This window comes from Pan troglodytes, chromosome 18 (assembly GCF_028858775.2).
Source record: "Pan troglodytes isolate AG18354 chromosome 18, NHGRI_mPanTro3-v2.0_pri, whole genome shotgun sequence".
Lineage (NCBI taxonomy): Eukaryota > Metazoa > Chordata > Mammalia > Primates > Hominidae > Pan > Pan troglodytes.
The window spans coordinates 64,797,412-64,812,283 of record NC_072416.2 but is presented as its reverse complement, the minus strand read 5'-3'; the positions used below and the strand labels follow the sequence as shown (position 1 = coordinate 64,812,283).

The window sequence follows — 14,872 nt, the reverse complement described above, 5'->3', positions numbered from 1 at the left end:
TAGAATTCAAAAAAAATTGGAATCTATTTCCATGATACCCTAACAGTCCCTTTATCTCTAAAAGCCAACTTTAATGAGTGATAGTTATAGGACGTCATTACCCTCAGTAAACTACAGATCAGAGGAAATCTGAAATATTCAGTGTACAATAAATGTGGTCTAGGATGTTCTTCTGCTTATATGCCTGAGTTTTTGTCACTTAGGCTATAACTAAGAATCTGTGGTAACACACTGCCATTTTCATCAATGCATTAACAAGTGCTTTTTTTTTTTTTTTTGAGCTAGAGTCTCACTCACTCTGTCACCCCGGCTAGAGTACAGTGGCACAATCATGGGTCACTGCAGCCTCAAACTTCTGGGCCTAAGCGATCCCCCTGCCTTAGCCTCCCGAGGTGCTGGGACTACAGGCACACACCACTGAGCCTGGCTAATTTTCAATTTTTTTTTTTATTTTGTAGAGATGGGGTCTCACTATGTTGCCCAGGCTGATATTGAACTTCTGAATTCAAGCAATCCTCCTGCCTCAGCCTCTCAAAAATGCTAGGATTACAGACATGAGCTACTACCACACCCAGCCTCTTTTTTGAAGATTTTTAAAAAATGAAAATACTTTCTAGGAAAGAAGTCTATTTTGGAGCCACCATAATATTGAAAATGTTTGCCTGCCCTTAAATAATGTTTCTGGGCTGGGCACCATGGCTCACGCCTGTAATCCCAACACTTTGGGAGGCCGAGGCAGGCAGGTTGCTTTAGTTCAGGAGTTTGAGACCAGCCTGGGGAACATGGTCAAACCCTGTCTCTACCAAAAATACAAAAATTTCTAGCTGGGCATGGTGGTGCACGCCTGTAGTCATTAAAGGCATGAGCCATGGTGCCTGGCCCAGAATTATTTTCCACTAGGGAACAAAAGACTTCAGACTTAAAAAAATAGATACCGGTCATTGAATCTTTGCTTGGAATAGTTACGACTCTCAGGGATCTGTTATAATTTTATGCTCCAAGAAGTAAAAGAATTAGGTGTAAATATGATGGATGAGATGTATGCTCTTTTAGAACAGTTAAATTACTTTGCATCTTGAAGAGTCAATCTGAGGAATTAGTTATGTTGGATTGCAGAAAATAGGCAGCTTGCTAATTACCAAGATAAATGAATGAATGTATTCTTTATAACTCTATTGAAAGACTTGTTTAATAATGTTGAGGGTTAGGTTTTTTTGTTTGTTTTTTTGTTTTGTTTTTGTTTGTTTGTTTTTTGAGACAGAGTCTTACTCTGTCACCCAGGCTGGAGTACAGTAGTGTGAGCTCAGCTCATTGCAACCTCCGCCTCCCAGGTTCAAGTGGTCCTCCTGCCTCAGCCACCTGAGTAACTGAGATTATAGGCATGCACCACCACACCCAGCTTATTATTTTTATTTTTAGTAGAGATGGGGTTTCAGCATGTTGGCCAGGCTGGTCTTGAACTCCTGACTCAAGCAATCTGCCTATCTCGGCCTCCCAAAGTGCTGGGATTACAGGCATGAGCCACCATGCTCGGCCTAAAGGACAGCTTAATAATGCCCTTCTTACAAAATAGAGCAGTTCTTACTAAATGAAACAAAAAAGATTTCTAGTACACAAGAAATACTGTAGTTTTACTGTGTCAAAGTAAGATACATAATAAGTAATCTATTTTATGATTATTTATATGCACAGGTAAAGATTGGATTTTTAGTTCTTTAATTTTGGGATTTTTAGAAAGTATTTGAAAAGGTCAATGTTATATTTAATGCAGATTTATTGAACAAGACATTCAGCTGTCTTGTTTGAAATATTAATAGTTTTGCTACTTTATTCTTTAAGCATATGTTCAGAAATACTTCGTATCTGTGGGTGGACTGGATGTATTGTCTCAAGTTCTCATGCAACTGGAATCTGATTCACACGAGACTCTTTCCAGTGCTAAACTTGCAGTGGTTGTGACAAAGACTGTGGATGCATGCATTGCTGATAATCGTGAGTGACAGTGCTTACTAGTTTTTTTGAAATTGAATTTTGTTTGAATATAGCATGAACAGTGCTGAAATAGTAGATTGAATAGTAACATGGTTTAGACTAACAGTTTCTCACAGGTGGAAGGAAGTATTAGAAAGTATCCAACATGGCTGGACGCAGTAGCTCATGCCTGTAATCCCAGCACTTTGGGAGGCCAAGGCGGGCAGATCACCTGAGGTCAGGAGTTCAAGACCAGCCTGGCCAACATGGTGAAACCTAATCTGTACTAAAAATACAAAAATTAGCCAAACGTGGTGGCGGGTGCCTGTAATTCCAGCTACTCAGGAGGCCAAGACAAGAGAATCGCTTGAACCTGGGAGGTGGAGGTTGCAGTGAGGGAGCTGAGATCACGCCACTGCACTCCAGCCTGGGTGACAAGTACAAAACTCCATCTGGAAAAAAAGGCAGCATTAAATTAAAAATTTCAGGCTGTGTGTGGTGGCTCACACCTGTAATCCCAGCACTTTGGAAGGCCAAGATAGGAGGATTGCTTGAGGCCAGGAGTTTGAGACCAGCTTGGTCAACATATCGAGACTCCATCTCTCAAAAAAAAAAAAAAATTAAAATTTTCAAATGAGAAACCAAGGGATATTTTTTTTTTTTTTTTTTTTTTTTTTTTTTTTTTTTCTTTTTTATTGATCATTCTTGGGTGTTTCTTGCAGAGGGGGATTTGGCAGGGTCACAGGACAATAGTGGAGGGAAGGTCAGCAGATAAACAAGTGAACAAAGTTCTCTGGTTTTCCTAGGCAGAGGACCCTGCGGCCCTCCGCAGTGTTTGTGTCCCTGGGTACTTGAGATTAAGGAGTGGTGATGACTCTTAACGAACATGCTGCCTTCAAGCATCTGTTTAACAAAGCACATCTTGCACCGCCCTTAATCCATTCAACCCTGAGTGGATACAGCACATGTTTCAGAGAGCACAGGGTTGGGGGTAAGGTCACAGATCAACAGGATCCCAAGGCAGAAGAATTTTTCTTAGTACAGAACAAAATGAAAAGTCTCCCATGTCTACCTCTTTCTACACAGACACAGCAACCATCCGATTTCTCAATCTTTTCCCCACCTTTCCCCCCTTTCTATTCCACAAAACCGCCATTGTCTTCATGGCCCGTTCTCAATGAGCTGTTGAGTACACCTCCCAGATGGGGTGGTGGCCGGGCAGAGGAGCTCCTCACTTCCCAGTAGGGGCGGCCGGGCAGAAGCGCCCCTCACCTCCCGGACAGGGCGGCTGGCCGGGCGGGGGGCTGACCCCCCCCACCTCCCTCCCGGACGGGGCGGCTGGCCGGGCGGGGGGCTGACCCCCCACCTCCCTCCCGGACAGGGCGGCTGGCCGGGCAGAGGGGCTCCTCACTTCCCAGTAGGGGCGGCCGGGCAGAGGTGCCCCTCACTTCCCCGACGGGGCGGCTGGCCCGGCGGGGGGCTGACCCCCCCACCTCCCTCCTGGAGGGGGCGGCTGGCCGGGCAGAGGGGCTCCTCACTTCCCGGTAGGGGCGGCCGGGCAGAGGCGCCCCTCACCTCCTGGACAGGGCGGCTGGCCGGGCGGGGGGCTGACCCCCCACCTCCCTTCCGGACGGGGCGGCTGGCCGGGCGGGGGGCTGACCCCCCCACCTCCCTCCCGGACGGGGCGGCTGGCCGGGCCGGGGGCTGACCCCCCCACCTCCCTCCCGGACGGGGCGGCTGGCCGGGCGGGGGGCTGACCCCCCCACCTCCCTCCCGGACGGGGCGGCTGGCCGGGCGGGGGGCTGACCCCCCCACCTCCCTCCCTGACGGGGCGGCTGGCCGGGCGGGGGGCTGACCCCCCCACCTCCCTCCCGGACGGGGCGGCTGGCCGGGCAGAGGGGCTCCTCACTTCCCAGAAGGGGCGGCCGGGCAGAGGCGCCCCTCACCTCCCGGATGGGGCGGCTGGCCAGGCGGGGGGCTAACCCCCCCACCTCCCTCCCGGACGGGGCGGCTGGCCAGGCCAGGGGCTGAGCCCCCCACCTCCCTCCCAGACAGAGCGGCTGGCTGGGCAGAGGGGCTCCTCACTTCCCAGTAGGGGCGGCCGGGCAGAGGCGCCCCCCCCACCTCCTGGACAGGGCGGCTGGCCGGGCAGGGGGCTGATCCCCCCACCTCCCTCCCGGACGGGGCGGCTGGCCAGGCGGGGGGCTGACCCCCCCACCTCCCTCCCGGACGGGGCGGCTGGCCGGGCGGGGGGCTGACCCCCCCACCTCCCTCCCGGATGGGGCGGCTGGCCGGGAGGGGGGCTGACCCCCCCACCTCCCTCCTGGACGGGGCGGCTGGCCGGGCAGAGGGGCTCCTCACTTCCCAGTAGGGGCGGCCGGGCAGAGGCACCCCTCGCCTCCCGGACGGGGCGGCTGGCCAGGCGGGGGGCTGACCCCCCCACCTCCCTCCCGGACGAGGTGGCTGGCCGGGCAGAGGGGCTCCTCACTTCCCGGTAGGGGCGGCCGGGCAGAGGTGCCCCTCACCTCCCGGACGGGGCGGCTGGCCGGGCGGGGGGCTGACCCCCCCACCTCCCTCCCAGACGAGGAGGGAGGACGCTCCTCACTTCTCAGACGGGGTGGCTGCCGGGCGGAGGGGCTCCTCACTTCTCAGACAGGGCGGCCGGGCAGAGACACTCCTCACATCCCGGATGGGGCGGCAGGGCAGAGGTGCTCCCCACATCTCAGACGATGGGCGGCCGGGCAGAGACGCTCCTCACTTCCCAGATGTGATGGCGGCCGGGAAGAGGCGCTCCTCACTTCCTAGATGGGATGGCGGCGGGGCAGAGACGCTCCTCACTTTCCAGACTGGGCAGCCAGGCAGAGGGGCTCCTCACATCCCAGACGATGGGCAGTCAGGCGGAGACGCTCCTCACTTCCCAGACGGGGTGGCTGCCAGGCAGAGGCTGCAATCTCGGCACTTAGGGAGGCCAAGGCAGGCGGCTGGGAGGTGGTTGTAGCAAGCCGAGATCACGCCACTGCACTCCAGCCTGGGCACCATTGAGCACTGAGTTAACGAGACTCCGTCTGCAATCCTGGCACCTCGGGAGGCCAAGGCTGGCGGATCACTCACGGTTAGGAGCTGGAGACCAGCCCAGCCGACACATCGAAACCCTGTCTCCACCAAAAAAATACGAAAACCAGTCAGGCGTGGCGGCGCACGCCTGCAATCGCAGGCACTCGGCAGGCTGAGGCAGGAGAATCGGGCAGGGAGGTTGCAGTGAGCTGAGATGGCAGCAGTACCGTCCAGCTTCGGCTCGGCATCAGAGGGAGACCATGGAAAGAGGGGAGAGGGGAGAGGGGAGAGGGGGGAGGGGGGAGGGGAGAGGGGAGAGGGGAGAGGGGAGAGGGGAGAGGGGAGAGGGAGCTCTATCTACCACACAGTCCTTCTCTCCACATTTTCTTAATCCACCAAGGGATATTTTTGAGATTAAGAATGGAAACCCAATTTATGTAAAGAATACATCTCTTTCCGCTAAGTATGAGGTCAGATTTACCCAACACAGCATTACTAGTGAGTGGCAGAACCAGACTTGAACTCATGGCTGCTGCTTCTCACATGCGCAAACACTGAAGAGTAAGAAACTCTATTATTATTCACAAACAACTAGGGAGCAAAAAATAGATGGTTTTTTAAAAAGTGGTTATTGAGGACCTGCTATGTGCGGAGCTTTACAAGTACAAAAATGATTAAGATGTAGTCCCTTCAGGAATTCACAACTTTTTTGTTGATATTAGTATTGTTAGACTCTGGGTGAACTCTGTTAAAAGCCACATTTGGAGAAGTATAGCTTAAAATGGTGGTCTTTTTGACTTTTGTCACATCTCAGCATAGCTTTGCATATGCTTCATTGCATCAGTAAGTCAGTAGAACTGTGGTCAGTTAATAGTGTATTTTAAATGACAGCAGGAACTGATTATGTAGGAAAGTCTTTACTATCCAATCTAGATAAGAAGAGGTATGTAAGGGGAGAGTAAGCATACTCAGCTTTTAGGAAGTTAGTGTTACTTCATCTTCACAGCATTCTGCAGAACAATTAAGAAAAAAATTCTTCAAAAAATTTGCTTTAGTAATATGTCTTTAGTATGGGAAGAAAGAGTAATGAGGGTTATAGTAATAGGCCGCCATCTTATTACAATGAATTTATATTTTATTTATATTCACACATACATATATTTATTAGATGTTATGATATGTGTATATTTAATTTTATATAGATATATAACATTCTGCCTGAATAAGCTCTGAAAAATACATAGTATATATACATTTATAAGTTTTAAATTTGTACTATCTTTTTTTCCTATTTTATACTAATAGCTACTTTTGGGATAGTACTCTCCAAGTACCACATTGTTTCAAAACTTCTGGCATTACTGCTTCATGAAAGTCTGGATTCAGGAGAAAAATTTAGCATCATGCTTACTCTTGGTCATTGCACAGAGGATTGTGGTAAGTATTGGATTTATTGAGTGTGGTTATTAAAATAGTAGAGCGGAAATATACTTCTGTTTTTTTTTTCTTCCAGTTATGTGAAGGTCTTAAAAGTATTGCTTTTCTCCTAGTCATTCAGACCTCAAACTAGTCATTTCAGCTCCTAATTCTCCTTCACTCATTGTATTAAGTCAGTCATTAAGACCTGTAGTTCTACTTCTGTTTACCCCTCTTGATCCCTTTCTGTCCAGTTCCAATGCTGCCCTTCCAAAGTAGGCCCTCAAACCCACAACATCTTTCACCAATATTATTGCAGTGGTTTTCTCACTGCAGCACAGGGAGAAAGCTCCTTCCCTTCTACCTTCATTTTTCAGCCCACTCTGCACATTGCTGCACAAATCTGATTCTGTTCTCCTTGTTAAAACTTTCAAAGATTCTTTCTTTTTCTACCTATTACTGTCTCCTCTCTCTTTTCTCTTTCTTCTCCCCCTTTTATTTTCCTCCTCCCCTCTACTTTCCTCCCATTCTCCCTCTGTTCAATCTACTCCTTCTTACCAATTCTCTCCACTTTCCTCTCTACCCCTCTCTCTTCTAATCTCTCTCTGCTCTTTCCACTCTCACTTTTCCACTCTCCTCCCTTTGCTCTCTCTTGCTTCTTCCACTCTTTCTTCCTTCCCTTACTTTCTACTCCCTCCATTAGTTTATTTACCTATTCTTTCCCTTAACCTCTGTGTAATTTAGGATTGATTATACCCTTTTTCAAACCAAGTGAGTTTGTTGACTCTTATGAATTATGATACTACTCTGTGGCTGCGTTTCTGAGATCACTTATGAGACAGGTATTTTGTGTAAGTGAATTATTTTCTTTTTCTTTCTTTTTTTTTTTTTTTTGTTTGAGACAGAGTTTTGCTCTTGTTGCCCAGGCTGGAGTGCAGTGGTGCAATCTTGGCTCACTGCAACCTCCGTCTCCCAGGTTCAAGCAATTCTCCTGTCTCAGCCTCCCGAGTAGCTGGGATTACAGGCATGTGCCACCATGGCCAGCTAATTATGCATTTTTAGTAGAGACGGGGTTTCTCCTTGTTGGTCAGGCTGGTCTCGAACTCCCAACCTCAGGTGATCTGCCTGCCTCGGCCTCCCAAAGTGCTGGGACTACAGGTGTGAGCCACCGAGCCCGGCCTTAAGTGAATTATTTTCTATATTAAAAATCCTTTTGGGGGCTGGACATGGTGGCTCACACCTGTAATTCCAGCACTTTGAGAGGCTGAGGTGGGCAGATCACGAGGTCAGGAGTTCAAGACCAGCTTGGCGAGCATGTTGAAACCCTGTCTCTACTAAAAATACAAAAAAATAGCTTGGCATGGTGGCGTGTGCCTGTAGTCCCAGCTACTCGGGAGGCTGAGGCAAGAGAATTGCTTGAACCCGGGAGGCGGAGACTGCAGTGAGCCAAGATTGTGCCACTGCACTCCAGTCAGGGTGACAGAGCGAGATTCCCTCTCAAAAAAAAAAAAAAAAAAATCCTTTTGAAACTATGTGTTTCTCTATTTTAAAAATTTGTTGTTGTTGTTTTGTTTTGTTTTTGTTTTTGTTTTTTGAGACAAAGTCTCACTCTGTTGCCCAAACTGGAGTGCAATGGTGCGACCTCAGCTCACTGCAGCCTCCACCTCCCAGGTTCAAGCAGTTATTGTGCCTCAATTTCCTGAGAAGTTGGGATTACAAATGCCTGCCACCATGCCTGGCTAATTTTTGTATTTTTTGTAGAGACTGGGTTTCACCATGTTGACTAGGCTGGTCTTGAACTCCTGACCTCAAGTGATCCACCCATCTCAGCCTCCCAAAGTGCTGGGATTACAAGAGTGAGCCACCATTCCTGGCCTATTTTTAAAATTTTGAACTATGTTCATAATTATCACAAGGAAGAATTATGACCTCATATAGATAGTTTATGATAAAATCATTGTCCTCTTTGTTTATGTTTTCCAGAGGAAAATCAGTATGACCTTTTTAAAAACAATGGGCTTCCACTCATGATTCAAGCCTTAACTGAATCGCAGAATGAGGAACTGAACAAAGCTGCCACATTTGTGCTTCACAACTGCAAAAAAATTAGTAAGTGTACTATTACTTTAAGAACATACCAACCAAAGTTTATAAAGGAGAATTTATTTCTGCTTTCATGAGCCAAGGCCCTATAGCTCTCAGATTCTTCTTACATTTGAAAAGCAGACTAGGCCCTGCACAGTGGCTCATGCCTGTAATCCCAGCACTTTGGGAGGCCAAGGCAATCAGATCACTTGAGTCCAGGAGTTCAAGACCAGCCTGGGCAACATGGAGAAACTCTGTCTCTATAAAAAAATATATATACAGAAAAAATTATCTGGGCATGGTGGCACACGCCTGCCAGCTACTTGGGAAGCTGAGGTAGAAGGATCATCTGAGCTCAGGAGTTGCTCAGGTCGAGGCTGCAGTGAGCTGTGTTTGCACCACTGGCCCTCCAGCCTGGGTCATAGAGTGAGACCCTGTCTCAAAAAAAAAAAAAAAAGAAAATCAGAGTATAAAATTTGGACATGACAACTAGGGTATATTCAGCATATACAAACCCATGTGGAAGAGAGCAGCAGTATAGATAATTCACTATTTTATGCCGTGTGCACAAATTTAGTTTGCAGGAATTAAATTTGTGGACTAAGGGTTACTTATTGTTAAATCATAAGTACATTCATTTATTTAAAAATGTTTGGGGCTGGGCGCGGTGGCTCACGCCTGTAATCCCAGCACTTTGGGAGGCCGAGGCAGGCGGATCACGAGGTCAGGAGATTGAGACCATCCTGACTAACACAGTGAAACCCCGTCTCTACTAAAAATACAAAAAATTAGCCGGGCGTGTTGGCAGACGCCTGTAGTCCCAGCTACTCGGGAGGCTGAGGCAGGAGAATGGCGTGAACCCGGGAGGCAGAGCTTGCAGTGAGCCGAGATTGCGCCACTGCACTCCAGCCTGGGCGACGGAGCAAGACTCTGTCTCAAAAAAAAAAAAAAAAAAAGTTTGGGCTGGGCATGGTGGCTCACGCCTGTAATCCCAGCACTTTCGGAGGCCTAGGCGGGCGGATCACGAGGTCAGGAGTTCAAGACCAGCCTGGCGAACATGGTGAAACCCTGTCTGTACTAAAAATACAAAAAAAATTAGCCAGGCCTGGTGTTGCACGCCTGTAGCCCCAGCTACTCGGGAGGCTGAGGCAGAAGAATTACTTGAACCAGGGAGGCAGAGGTTGCAGTGAGCCAAGATCGTGCCACTGCACTGCAGCCTGGGTGACAGAGCAAGACTCTGTCTCAAAAAAAAAAAAAAGTTTGAGTTTCTGTTATGTACCAGGCAGAGTGCTAGACATCAGGGACATCAGGGATACAGTGATAAAAAACAGTCTGTGTATTCACAGAGCTTAGTTTTAACTACAGAAATAGACAGTAACTCAAAAAATGAGATTATGTGTTATTATAAATTGACATAACAAATATATAGGGATAGACCACAGGTCTTTAAGAGCCTATAACAAAGGAATCTGGTCTAGACGTGGAGCAGAAAAGGCATTGGGAGGAAGTGATTCTTGAGCTGAGAACTGAATGTCTAGAGTTAATTAGGTGAAAAGAAAGGAATTTGTTATCAGTGAGTGTCTCAAGCATAAGCAACAGTGAGGCACAAAGGCCCTGTGATAGGAGGGAACCTGGTGCACTTAAGGAATTGATGGCCAGTGTAGCTTGAGCTCAGAGGGCAGTGTCCATGATGAGAATTTTGATCTTTGTGGAAGAAAAACTGCAGACACAGTATGTTTAAAAAAAAAAAAGGATTATAGGAAGGAATCAATTTATGAACATTTTTTTTTTTTTTAAACTACTTTATTTTTGAGACGAAGTCTCACTCTGTCGCCCGGGCTGGAGTGCAGTGGCTCAGTCTCTGTTCACTGCAGCTTGTGCCTCCTGGGTTTGAGGGATTCTTGTGCCTCAACTTCCGGATTATCTGGGAATACAGGTGCGTGCCACAATGCCTGGCTAATTTTTTTTTTTTTTTTTTTTTTTTTTTTTTAGTAGAGGTGGAGTTTCACCATATTGGCCAGGCTGGCGTTGAGCTCCTGACCTCAAGTGATCCTCTCGCCTCGGCATCCCAAAATGCAAGGATTACAAGTGTGAGCCACTGTGCCGGGCCTAAAAAACTAACTACTTTAAAACCAGTATCCATGTACCTGAGGGTGTTTATGTGTCTGGCATAACATATTCGCATGTTTTTTCTCCTGTAACTCTGAAGAGTAAAGTCTGATTTATGACTGTTTGAGTCCTGGGCCTCTGCTAGGTAATCTTCCACTTACTTTTCAGTACCAATTAAGCTGTTAAGATAGTCTGGATGGAAAAATTTAGAGAAAGGAGAGGGTGGGCTGTGAAGTTGTCCTTATATATAAAGTGTTTACATAACTTTTCATTCATTGTTTTTTCCCATACTACAAAGCTGAGAAATTATCTCTAAGTCTAGGAGAATATCCTTTTGATGAAAATGAAACACAGCAATTAAAGGACATAAGTGTGAAGGAGAATAATCTTGAAGAGCACTGGAGGAAAGCAAAGGAAATTCTACACAGAATAGAACAGCTTGAAAGAGAAGGAAATGAGGTTGGATTCTTTGTTTTAAAGAATATAGAACTTTTTTCAAATTTTTAAAATTTCTTTCTTTTTTCTCCATACTACACTGACATATAAATTTTTTGTTAATTTTTTTTGAGACAGAGTCTTGCTCTGTTGCCCAGGTTGGAGTGCAGTGGCACGATCTCGGCTCACTGCAACCTCCACCTCCCAAGTTCAAGTGATTCTTATGCCTCAGTCTTTCAAGTAGCTGGGATTACAGATGTGCGCCACCACACCCGGCTAATTTCTTTGTATTTTTAGTAGAGACAGGGTTTCCTCATGTTGGCCAGGCTGGTCTTGAATGCCTGACCTCAAGTGATCTCCCTGCCTTAGCCTCCCGAAATGCTGGGATTACAGGCATGAGCCACCATGCCCAGCCAATATTTTTTAACAGTAGAGGTTGGAGGGTAAAACATTTTTTCTTCCCAAGTTATTTTTTAAAGTTTTAAATAGTTTTAAATGGAAAACTCCATAGTAATACTGGAAGAATCATGCTTTGACATAAAACAAAAAAAAAAAAAAGATTTTTAAAAAGTAGAAATGATGACTGAAAAGACAGGAAATGTGGAATATTGAGCCAAGAGATCTAACATCTGAATAATTGAGGTTCAAGAAAGAGAAAAGTAGTAATAATCTAATAACTTCTTTCCTCTTTATATAAATATATTTTTCTATGTATGCATGCTTTGTGTTTTTGTATATGCATATATGTTAAAAAATCAAAACATAGTGTCCAAGTTAGTATAATATAGTGATTTTATTATTTTAATTGTCTGAGTAGTATTCACTATTGCAGATGTGCCATAATTGATTTAACCAGTCCTTTATTGATGGACATGTAAGTTATATTTAAATTTTTACCATTGCAAACAACTCTAAATACCTGCTACACATGTACCCGTGTGTGTGTGTGTGTGTGTGTGTGTGTGTGTGTATGTGTGTGTATTCTGTAACAGTTTTAATGAGATATAATTCACATACCGTACAGTTCACCCATTTAAAGTACAGTCAACCCTTGGTATCTATGGGGGATTGGTTCCAGGACCTCCCACAGATACCCAAATTCATGGATGCTGTGAACTTTAGGGAAAGTTTAGGCAAGTTATTTAATCTCTTTGTGCTTTAGTTTCATCATTGATAAATGGAGAAAATAATAGTACCTCTCAAATACCTAGATAGACATAGTTTTTGTTATGAAAGATACTGTCAAATTGTTTCACCACAGAAGATGTATCAACTTACACTCCCACTAGCAATGTTTAAGAGTACATGTTTCCCCACAGCGTTTTGATCTTTGTGAGTGTAATAGATGAAGAAAAATATCTCAGTGTAGCTTTAATATTTATTTATCTTAAGTGGGATGAAACATTTTTTCTTGTGTTTAAGAGCTATTAATATTTCCTTTCCTATAAACTATCTGTTCATCTTCTGTGCCTGCTTTTCCATGCTATCGTTGATCTTTTTTCATATTTCATTATAGTAGCTTTTTATAAATGTTATTTTTAAAAGTTATCCTTCAGCTTGGGCAACATGGCAAAACCCTGTGTCTACAAAAAAATACACAATTAGCCAGGTGTGGTGGTGTATGCCTGTGGTCCCAGCTACTCAGGAGGGTGAGGCGGGAGGATTGCTTCAGCCCAGGAAGTCGAGGCTGCAGTGAGCTGTGATCATGCCACTGCACTCCAGTGTGGGCAACAGAGCAAGACCCTGTCTCAAAAAATATATATATATGTATATCCTGTTGCTTAAGATATATGCTTTATACATATTATTTCTGGGTGTTTTGATTGTCATTTGGTTTTGCTTCTGGTTCTTTATTCCTGAGATCCCTGCCCAGAATAACGTTTTTGGTCTCTAGAAGAATTAAAAAAAAATTTTTTTTATGTGGTCGAGTATATTAGTTTTGTTTTATTATTTAATTTTGGGTAATACTTAGAAAGGTCTTATACCCCTTAAGAATATTAAAATATAATGGTTTCTTTTAGAACATATATGACTTTGTTTTTATATTTAAATATTTGGTTCATTTTGACTTTATCTTTGTATAAGCTGTGAGATATTCAACTTATTTTTTCACCAGATGGCTACCCAATTGTCCCAATATTGTTTAATGAATAAACTCCCTTTTCTTCCTAATGTAAACTGCCTTTTATCATATATGTTCTATTGGCAATCATAAACTTTTTCTTCATTCTTCATTATTTAAATGAAGTATAAATTGGATTATAAAGGGAATGGATTATATTGAAATTATTTGTCATTTTTACACTATAGGAAGAAATACAAAGAGAAAACTATCAGGATAATATTTCATCTATGAACATAAGTATTCAGAATACATGGAAACATCTCCATGCAGATCAGATTGGTCGAGGTAGCAAAGCAGAAGATGAGGATAAAAGCCATTCTAGACAGTTACAGAGTTATAAGTCCCATGGAGTCATGTCTAAAGCATGTACAAATGATGACCAAATGAAGACACCGTTAAAGAGCACAAATCCAGTCCATGCTTGTTACAGGGAGAGTGAGCAAAATAAGACTTTATATAAAGCCAAGTCAAGCTGCAATCAAAACTTACATGAAGAAACTACTTTTGAAAAGAATTTTGTTTCTCAATCAAGGTATAGTTTAATAATTGTGTGTAACTTTTATTTATTCAGCAAGCATTTATTGTGTACTACAGTATGCCACACTGTTAAATATTGGGCATGTAGAAGTGACATGATGAAACATGGTCTTGGGAAGAGCCTAAAGTAGGAAGTGTTGGGAAAGGAGTTTGGACAGGGAGGTATGGGCCAGTTAATCTAGGGCCCTGCAATGTCATACTGTGGATTTTGGGTTTTAACTCACAGGGTATAGGGAGTGATTGAGGATTTTAAATCGAGTGGCGTAACAGATTTGAATTTTAGAAAGGATACTCAGAAAATAAAACCTAAACGGAAACCCTTTACTTGAAGTAACAATGCATGCATTGATAATCAGCAGTATAGCAAAAACTGTTTTTAAATTTAATGTGATAAAGGGAATAGGATGTGAAGAAAATTTGGTTTGGGTTTGCCCTTTTGTTTGTTCCCTGCACTTTGTCTCTAGAACATAGTCTTTTTCCCTTGCAGTTAGTTTGTGGGGCTAGACCTGGGATTGTAGCTTTTCTTAAACCCTTTATTGGGTTGTGCTCTTCTGTTGGTTACTGTACTTGGGAAAAATGAAGAGGATGCTGCTACATTTCAGGCAGGTTGAAGGGTAAACTAAGTACCAGGAAGAAGGGTTACACCAATACCACCCCTTTTATCTGTTTCAAGACCATTCTTGATGTTAATTTTAACTTGATTGCTCAGGTATGGGAATTGGGAAGCAGTAAGATATGGTCCTGGGCCAGCCTTCTTGACCTCCATCCCAAGCTTTCCACCCATACCCTTCTTTCTCCTATAGAGTTAGCCGTATTTCTTTTCCTTTTTTCTTTTTCTTTTCTTTTTTTTTTTTTTTTTTGAGAAAGTTTCGCTCTTGTTGCCCAGGCTGGAGTGCAATGGCATGATCTTGGCTCACCGCAACCTCCACTTCCCGGGTTCAAGTGATTCTCCTACCTCAGCCTCCCGAGTAGCTGGGATTACAGGCATGTGCCACCACGCCTGGCTAATTTTTTGTATTTTTAGTAGAGATGGAGTTTCTCCATGTTGGTCAGGCTGGCCTTGAACTCCCGACCTCAGGTGATCTGCCTGCCTCAGCCTCCTAAAATCCTGGGATTACAGGCGTGAACCACCGCACCCGG

At 44.8% G+C, this 14,872-nt stretch overlaps 1 protein-coding gene across 28 annotated transcripts in view; it reads left to right on the top strand.

The window, feature by feature from the left end:
• The window catches only part of TERB1 (telomere repeat binding bouquet formation protein 1), a 48,524-nt gene that overhangs the window by 20,456 nt on the left and 13,196 nt on the right, over positions 1-14,872 (top strand). For 19 of the 28 annotated variants that reach the window (XM_063797223.1, XM_001159574.8, XM_016929983.4 and 16 more), the window contains 5 exons: positions 1,840-1,992; positions 6,331-6,462; positions 8,425-8,550; positions 10,934-11,094; positions 13,381-13,727. In XM_063797223.1, coding sequence (XP_063653293.1) covers positions 1,840-1,992; positions 6,331-6,462; positions 8,425-8,550; positions 10,934-11,094; positions 13,381-13,727 — 919 coding nt within the window. The remainder of the gene's footprint in view (positions 1-1,839; positions 1,993-6,330; positions 6,463-8,424; positions 8,551-10,933; positions 11,095-13,380; positions 13,728-14,872) is intronic. The other 9 variants (XM_054669392.2, XM_054669388.2, XM_063797218.1 and 6 more) reach the window with 1 other exon arrangement.